Consider the following 9,448-nt stretch of genomic DNA (forward strand, 5'->3'; position numbering starts at 1 on the left):
TTTCTCCATAGCTCCTTCTGGGTAGCCTCAGGAAGAGGCTAAATTAGCACCTCCTTAGAGATCCAAGAGCCAGTGTACCCAGTGGTCAGAGTGGGACCATCCAGATTACAACTCCTCAGATCCATAAGAGACACACTCAGGGGGCAGACTCAGCTAGCACCAAAGCCCCACTGAAGCAAGTCTTGCCCCAGAAGGGTGTCTCCAGCACAGAAGTTCTCCCACCTTAGACACAGCTGATTCTCACAGACAATTGGCCTGCCTGGACGTCAATTCTTCCCAGTGATACCAACTACAATCAAGGCTTAACTACAACAAGACTGTGCACACAACCCACAAAGGGATACACCAAGAGTGTCCACCTCAGGTAATTGGGGAGGTTGAGCTACTGGGCCCTATAGGACACCTAGCACAGAAAGCCACCATATCAACACAGGAAAGCAGCCAAACTGTGGAGACAGAGAAGCAGGTCACAAATGACAGAAATGGAGGAAAGCAAACTACTGGATAAAGAGTTCAAAACCACGGTTATAAGGTTTTTCAAGAATTTTCTAGAGAGCAGCGCGCGGCGGGACCGGGAGACCATGGCGTCGCTCAGTGGTGGCACCGTCGTCTGTGTCATCTGCTTGGAGAAGCCTAAATACCGCTGCCCCGCCTGCCGCATGCCCTACTGCTCGGTGACCTGTTTCCAGAAGCACAGAGAGAAGTGCAATACCGAAACTCATCTTGTTGAGGAAAAAATATCAGCTTTTACTGCAAGAACTATAAAGCCCAAGGAAAACAAAGATGATGATGACGACTCTGTAGCTGATTTTCTCAATAGTGACGAGGAACAGGACAGAGTTTCTTTGCAGAATTTAAAGAATTTAGGGGAGTCTGCAGCATTAAGAAGCTTACTGCTCAATCCACACCTTAGACAGTTGATGGTCAGCCTCGATCAGGGGGACGACAAGGCCAAGCTCATGAGAGCCTGCATGCAGGAGCCCTTGTTTGTGGAGTTTGCCGACTGCTGTTTAAGCATCGTGGAACCATCCCAGAATAAGGATCCTTAAAATGGATTATGGTGCTGCTTGCTCCTTCTCCCAGGAGACCAGCTAATGTGGGGCCCCAAGCAAGGGCAGTGTTTCCAGGACGAAGACCTGCTGATGTAGGGTAGGTCATGCGAGTCTTCACCTCCATTGCTGTGGGCTTAGGTGTCAGACAGATGGGGGCACTCAAGTGGCACACATTCAAATGGTTGTTTTTAGGTTATTTATTTTTGGTACAGTTAAGGTAGATATCATGAGATAATTTATCAAGTTTCACACTTGTTTGAGTGAAAACTTGCTCAGTGTTACTAAATAAAATTAAGGTGTGGTTCTGTGGTATTTTATTTAAAAAAAAAAAAGAATTTTCTAGAAAAAAAAATTCGTGAGACCCTCAATAAATCTAGTGAGACCCTCGAGGATATGAAAAAGGACCAAATAGAAATTAAGCATAACTGACTGAAATAAAGAATATTGTACAGAGATCCAACAGCAGACTAGAGGATCACAAGAACCATCAATGATTTGAAATACGAAGAAGTAGAAAACACCCAACCAGAAAAGCAAAAAGAAAGAAGAATCCAAAAATATGAAGATAGTGAAAGGAACCTCTGGGACAACTTCAAGTATACCAACATCCAAATTATAGGGGTGCCAGAAGAAGAGAGAGAACAAGATATTGAAAACCTATTTGAAGAAATAATGACAGAAAACTTCCCCTACCTGGTGAAAGAAAGAGACTTACAAGTCCAGGAAGCACAGAGAACCCCAAACAAAAGGAATCCAAAGAGGACCACACCAAGACACATCATAATTAAAATGCCAAGAGCAAAAGACAAAGAGACAATCTTAAGAGAAAAACAGTTAGTTACCCACAAGGGAGTACCCATACGAATGTCAGCTGATTTCTCAACAGAAACTATGCAGACCAGAAGGGAGTGGCAAGAAATATTCAAAGTGATGAATACCAAGAACCTACAACCAAGACTACTTTACCCAGCAAAGCTATCATTCAGAAGTGAAGGCCAGATAAAGAGCTTCACAGATAAGAAAAAGCTAAAGGAGTTCATCACCACCAAACCAGTATTATAAGAAATGCTGAAAGGTATCCTTTAAGAAGAGGAAGAAGTAGAAAAAGGTAAAGATACAAATTATGAACAACAAATACACATCTATCAACAAGTGAATCTAAAAATCAAGGGAATAAATAGTCTGATGAACAGTATGAACTGGCGATTGTAATAGAATCAGGGACATAGAAAGGGAATGGACTGCCTATTCTTGGGGGGGGGGGAGAAGGGGTGTGGGGGATGCGGGAAGATACTGGACAATAATCATGCACCTATGGATGAGGACAGTGGGTGGGGAGTGAAGGTGGAGGGTAGGGTGGGAATTGGGTAGAGGGGAGTTATGGTGGGAAAAAAGAGTAACTAATGTAATAATCTGAACAATAAAGATTTAATATAAAAAAATCTGATGAACAGAATAAACTGGTGAATATAATAGAATCAGGGGCATAGAAAAGGAGTGGAGAGACAATTCTCGGGGGGGAAGAGGTGTGGGGGTGCAGGAAGAGACTGGACAAAAATCGTACACCTATGGATGAGGACAGTAGTGGGGGTAAGGGCAGAGGGTGGGGTGGGAACCGGTTGGAGGGGATCTATGGGGAGAAAAAAAGAGGAACAACTGTAATAATCTGAACAATAAAGACTTAATTTTAAAAAAATTGAATATAAGCTAAAGTTTTTGAAAATATTTTGTTCAACCAAATTCTCTAAAAATACACATTTGTTCAGATTTGTCCTGTTGAGGTCATTAAAAACAAATTACATTTAAGCTCTCTCTGACTCTTTCTTTCCATCTCACAAGGCATCAGAAGTTTATGGGGAAATACCTGATAGACTTTAATGGATCACCGAGAATACAATTTTTTAAAATCACAAGGTAATTCTCATCCTCATTTTATAAACATCAAGTATGGTCATTGAGAGTATAATTTGGAGATAACTTTAGGAGGATACATTTCTGAAAGATTTGAGGTGGAGATCATATTGATAGAAAATTGAGATAGAACCTAATTTATTTCTCATAGAATATTTCTAGATGAGGGATACAGTCAAGAATTTGTAAATTCATAGGTGGCAGAGTTAATTATAGGTTGATTTAGGGAAATAAGGACTGTTTCTTGTTCATTATTATATGCTTTGCCTCGTACTGTGTCTGACATGTAGTAGATAATGAGTAGGCACATGTAGAAGACTCTCCTCATCCAAGGAAATTAGCCATTTACCTTGTCCTGGGCAATTCAAATGTTGTGTTTCTGTGGTCCTTGGATGAAGCACACATCAACTTTTAAATTATTCCCTCAGGGTTTTGATTCCTAGCTGGGTAGACCTGGCCTCCTGAGAAATGATTTTCCTAGTCACAATCCATGGTGCTAGTTAACTCATTGTTACATCAGAGAAGAAACTAATATATACCAAGATAGAAGACAAAGCTTTCTGTGTGGATGGGGTAAAGGCATCTTCCACCTCCTCTATTGTTCCTGACTGCACCAAGACTAGCAACAATAATTGGTAGGTGGAAAAATGGTATAATAATATTTACATCAACCCCTCTATTTTGGGGACAATGTGATGAATGTAACGATTGGAATAACTATATAAAATACTCATGGAATAGTGTTAAGAAGTCAGAAAACCTTTAGTAAGGAAAGGTGTTAGAAAAACATAGAGCAGCGGTTCTCAACCTGTGGGTCATGACCCCTTTGGGGGTCGAATGACCCTTTCACAGGGGTCGATGAAGACCATCACCATCGGAAAACACATATGTAATTACATATTTTTTTGTGATTAATCACTATTCTTTAATTATGTTCAATTTGTAACAATGAGAATACATCCTTTATATCAGATATTTAAATTACGATTCATAACAGTAGCAAAACTACAGTATGAAGTAGCAACGAAAATAATTTTATGGTTGGGGGTCACCACAACATGAGGAACTGTATTAAAGGGTCGCGGCATTAGGAAGGTTGAGAACCACTGACGTAGAGATTGAATACAGCAGATCTTAAACATAGAGCTAATTAACAAACTTTCTTTTCTTGCTTGATCCCCACAACTAACCTATATAAACTCAAGTCTGAAAAGAGCATTGAGAAGACACCTTGGTCATCTCATACTTGCAGTATAAACCATTCTTAAACAATCTCAAACAGAGAAGGTTGTTCTGGTTTATGGTTCTTCAGAGTGCCAAATAATTAAAATAATTTTCCAAGCATTTCAACCCTGTCACTCCTGAAATGAAATCAGGAAAAAACAAACTTATGGTTTTTCAAGATGCCCACTGTGAGGAAGATGGGGGAGATAGGGCATGAGATGTTTCATTTTGAAGGGATTAGAGTTGGTAGTAACAATTACTTTGGAAGTAAATAAGAAAAAAAAGAGACTTAAAAGCAAAGAGCCTCTTGTTTGAAATTAGTATGGATAGCATAGGTATTTTAAAAAGAGGTTCCAGGAAACAAAATTAGAAATAATGAAGCAGCATCAGAAAACACCAAATGAAATATAAAACAATTATATTTGGAAGGATTTGACAATTTGTTCTACTAAGTCATCAATTATGTATTTATTTACTTGAAAATCTGTTTTATCATTCATTCATTCATTCATTCATTCATTCAATAAATGCATATTAAGGATCCTAGTTTGCCAGGAGCTATCCAGGACCCCTTGGGGGATGTTGGGCTGCTGGTTTTGGCCCAATCCCCGCAGGCCAGGCCAAGGGAGCCCACCAGTGCACAAACCAGTCGAATGGTCACTTAGGCTTATATATATATATATATAGATTTTTGAATGATTTTCCCTAATATGGATCTTACAGAAGTAGAATACTCTCTAAAAAAGTAAAACTTCACATATCTTTATTTTCTAAAAATTTAGTGCCTTCCCTTTGTACTTACCTTCACACTCCCTCCCTCGCCGGGCCTCACTCCGAATTTCTGTGTTTCCTTTGCTCCTTGCCACAGCTCAGGCGAGCTAAAGCTCTACTGCCTTCACCACATTCCCATGATCAGCAGGTTTGAAAGACTAGTATCTTCTCTGGGAAAGGGTTTTCAATAAATCATCACTTGAATATATTTATAAACAGTTTCCTTTTTATTTTATAAAACTATTTGTTACTTTTTTATTTAAATAACAAAATGGCAATGTAACCCATAAAGATGGGCTGTTTTCATCCTCAGAAGAAATACAGGACTAATAACTTCTTTTTTTATATATAGCATTCTTTCCCTTCATCAATACAACATTTTTCTTTTCTTCCATTTTCCTGCTTTTCCAGTTTTAGCTTAATCCTTCTACGTGAAGTTATTGAAGTAATTTCTAAAAGCATTTCTTTTAGCTATGAGGTATTTTGGGATTTTCTAGAGGGGTTAGGATTAGTGCCTTTTTCTCAGGGAAATATGGGCTTCTCCAGTCACATCACCTAAGAAAAAAAAGGGAACAATGGTTACAAATGATAGCTATTTTTTTTAATAAGCTTCTTGCATGAATGTAACCCAGTATCTCTCGAGTCATTTAATCTTTTACTAGTTCAGGATCTATGTGATACCCTCCCTAAATTTCTCGAATTAGCAAGGTAACTATTCTCCATGTGATTACCAAGAGCTTGCCTAGATGCATGGATGAACATCGCCTTGTTAGTAAGGAAGAATCTCTACACAGATTCTTGTTTTTCCACCAAAGCTTTTGTTCCCTTGAGGAGAGTTCATAGTTCATTCACCTATGGGAATGGCCTCTGTAATCCTAGTTATCTTCATAGTCATCCTCTAGATACTACATCCCTGCAGATTAAGTACAGAATGGAAATTCATTAGATGTTGTGCAAAGAGGACCAGGCTTTTTAAGATTCCACATGTAAGTGAAATCATTCAGTGTTTGGCTTATTTCACTTAGCATAACACCAGTTTCAAACAGGTTGTTTCAAAAGGTAGGATCTTCTATCATCTATCTATCTATCTATCTATCTATCTATCTATCTATCTATCTATCATCTATCTATCTTCTATCTATCTATCTATCTATCTATCTATCTATCATCTATCTATCTATTCTATCTATCATCTATCTATCTATCTATCTATCTATCTATCTATCATCTATCTATCTAGCTGTCATCTATCTCATATTTTTATACATTTAAGAGTAGAATGGTGTTTACTGGATGGGAGAGAGGTAAGGGAAATAAGGGTTTGTTGGTCACAAGGTACAAATTGCAGTTATGTATGATGAGATCTAATGTACAGAATTATGACTAAGATAACAATACCATATTAAATACTGAAAATTTGCCATGAGAATGGATTTCAGATGTTTTCATCACAGAAAAAAGTGGGAACTATGTGAAAAGATGTTAATTAGCTTGTACTCATTAGGTAGTACTCATTGCATTATATATATGTATATCGAATTAGTGTGCTATACATCTGAAATATATACAATTTTTAATTTAAAAAAAATAGCAAAAAGAGAGAGAGAGAGGAGTAGGCTTGCATCCAGAAACTTAAGAGGTGTAGATGGGTGAATGTAGGATGAACTAAAACCCTCTTGACTAACTGATACAGATGCTTTAAGAGTAAGCACTCATAGATACAGAGCGTTACTAGAGGGAAGTGGGTGGGAGGGTTGATAGTAAAGAGTAAAGGGGGTTAAATATATGTTGAAGGAAGATGATTTGACTTTGGGTGGTGGGAACACAAAGCAATCTACAGATCATGTATCATAGAACTGTACACTTGAAACCTATATAATCTTATAAATAAAACTTAAGCTTTAAAAAAAGAATAAGCACTGGTTTGGAATAGCTATCCCTCTCTAAATGGAAGCCTTGGAAAGAAATGCCCTAACTCAGTGTCCATGGATGGCTTATCTGCCCAAGAAACCCCTTAAAACATAATTCCTTGCTCTGGCTTTTATTGGCATAATCCCAAGCTTTTCTTAGAGTGTGACAGGGCATTCTTAAATATTTATGGAAGATTCAGTCAAATTTTATTAAGAATCTTGCCGAAACCGGTTTGGCTCAGTGGATAGAGCATCGGCCTGCGGACTGAAAGGTCCCGGGTTCGATTCCGGTCAAGGGCATGTACCTGGTTTGCGGGCACATCCCCAGGAGATGTGTAGGAGGCAGCTGACCGATGTTTCTCTCTCATCGATGTTTCTAACTCTCTATCTCTCTCCCTTCCCCTCTGTAAAAAATCAATAAAATATATTTAAAAAAAAAAAAGAATCTGGAATGTGCTGGTTGAACCTCATTTTAGATACAATATATAAAGAAAGGTAAGTTCCTTAGAAGTTTGCACTTATGGTGCTCAAATTCTAGCTGACTTTGGTAGTTAATAAATTATATATGTTTCAAATATACAATTCTATAACCCATCATCTGTATATTGTATTGTTTGCTCACCACCGAGAGTCAAGTCTCCTTCCATCACCGTTTATCTTCCCTTTACCCTCTTCTATCTCCTCCGCCTCCTTTCCCTCTGGTACTCACTATACTGTTGTCTGTGTCTTCTTTTTTTCTCTTAATTCCTTTCTGAATGAATTTCACCCAGCATCTCAACTCCCCTCCCCTCTGATAGCTGCCAGTCTGTTTTTTGTATCTATGAATTTGTTTTTAGTTTGTTTATTTCAAAATTCCATTCAATTCCACATATAAGTGAAATCATATGGTAAATACAGCCTTTGTTTTCTTCTAGGAGTCTTATGTCTTTCTCTGACTGGCTTATTTGACTCTCTAGGTCCATCCATGCTGTCTCAAAAGGTAAGATTTCCTTTTTTTTTTTTTTTTTTTTTTTTTTTTACAGCTAAGTAGTATCCCATTGTGTAAATGTACCACAACTTTTTTATCCACTCACCTACTGATGGGCACTTGGGTTGCTTCCAACTTTTGCTACACCAGTCTGCATTCCCACCTAAAGTTCACAAGGGTTCCCTTTTCTCCACATCCTTGCCAATACTTCTTGTTTGCTGATTTATTGATGATAGGCATTCTGACAGGTGTGAGGTGGTATCTCCTTGTGTTTTCAATTTGCGTTTCACTGATGATTAGTGACACTGAGTATCATTTCATATTTTTACTGGATGAGGGCTGGGCCAGGAGCGGGCCTGCCTCAGGCCAACCTGTAGTGTGTGGATTCTTGATTTTGTGCAGGAGAGATTTCAGAACACAAGTCCAGGTGATTTTGACAGTTAAGTTTATTAAAGCTAGGGGTAGTACAACAAAGGAAGGACTTAGGGTAAAAGAAGTAACAGGAGAGAGACTAGGTAGTACCTTGCTTTGACTCTTTAGAAATGTTATAGGAAAGAAGTGATTCAAGATGGGGCTGCTGTTGGCTACTGGGAAGTAAAAGTCACAGACAGAAGTGAGCTAAAATGGGGCTTCTTTTAGTTCACTGGAAAGTCAGAGAAAATGGGGGTCCTTGGAGACAGGTTCAGGAGGTAAGCCCAGGCTGAGCTGTTGCTGCCTGCTGCTTCCCTGGTTGCAAGTTTCATGGTAAACCTTAGAGTTTAGAAGTAAGAAAAATTTCATGCCAGAGAAAAGGAATGGGTAAGCTTCAGAGTGGACCCATGCTGGTATCCTTTGTTTTGAGAGTTTTTATCTTTCTGCAGGCAAGAATCTTAGGGGAGGGTTTCATCAGAATATCCAGCAGCTTTCCAGGTTCATTTTCAATATGCTGATGCATCAAAAGGACCGTATAGGGAAGCTTGGGATTCTCCTCTGCTCAGCTTCAGTGCTTTACTTTTATCCTGGGTCTGTCTGGCTCTAGTTGGGTTTTTTTTATTTGTTCCCCTGCCTTCATCCGTCTTGGTGTGGCTGGATAAATGACATTAATTTGGTCTCTGTTCTCTGTCTCCCTGGCCAGCGTGGTTTATTCTCTGGTCAGGGAGGAGAGGTATATGCTATTTGTTCTCAAATGTTCTTGGTTGGGGAAGATAAGGTCTTATGATTCCCTTGCTGGTTGTCAATTGGTTAAATTGTTTGGACTTTCTAAACTATTTTGTCTCAGTTTCCCCATTCTACCTCCTTACTATCCTGCCTCAGTATGTCTATTGACCATTTGTAAGTCCTTTTGGAGAAATGTCTATTTAGATCTTTTGCCCACTTTTTATTTTCTTATTTTATTTTCCCAGTGTTCAAATCACAATTTTGGAAAGAATCCTATTTATTCTGGATTTTGCTCAATTCCACACATACTTCAGGGTAGAAACATCCATAGGAACAGCCAAAAATGTCATTTTACCAAACTCTAACATGGGATTATGCTCTGCTGGAGAGTACCAGTCACATCTACAAAGTACAAAGGCAGAGGGTTTCAGGTATAGAGACCAATTTGCTTTTGCTGCTACAGTGATTCATAACCA

The 9,448-nt window shown here is 38.7% G+C and overlaps 1 protein-coding gene across 1 annotated transcript; it reads left to right on the forward strand.

Moving 5' to 3' along the window:
- Positions 1-558: 558 nt before the first annotated feature.
- LOC118649251 (zinc finger HIT domain-containing protein 3-like) lies at positions 559-1,364 on the forward strand. The gene has a single exon (XM_036296144.1). The coding sequence runs from the start codon at positions 582-584 to the stop codon at positions 1,047-1,049; it is 468 nt and encodes a 155-aa protein (XP_036152037.1). The 5' UTR covers positions 559-581; the 3' UTR covers positions 1,050-1,364.
- Positions 1,365-9,448: the final 8,084 nt, after the last annotated feature.

The sequence above is a fragment of the Myotis myotis genome, unplaced genomic scaffold, assembly GCF_014108235.1.
Source record: "Myotis myotis isolate mMyoMyo1 unplaced genomic scaffold, mMyoMyo1.p scaffold_m19_p_1, whole genome shotgun sequence".
Lineage (NCBI taxonomy): Eukaryota > Metazoa > Chordata > Mammalia > Chiroptera > Vespertilionidae > Myotis > Myotis myotis.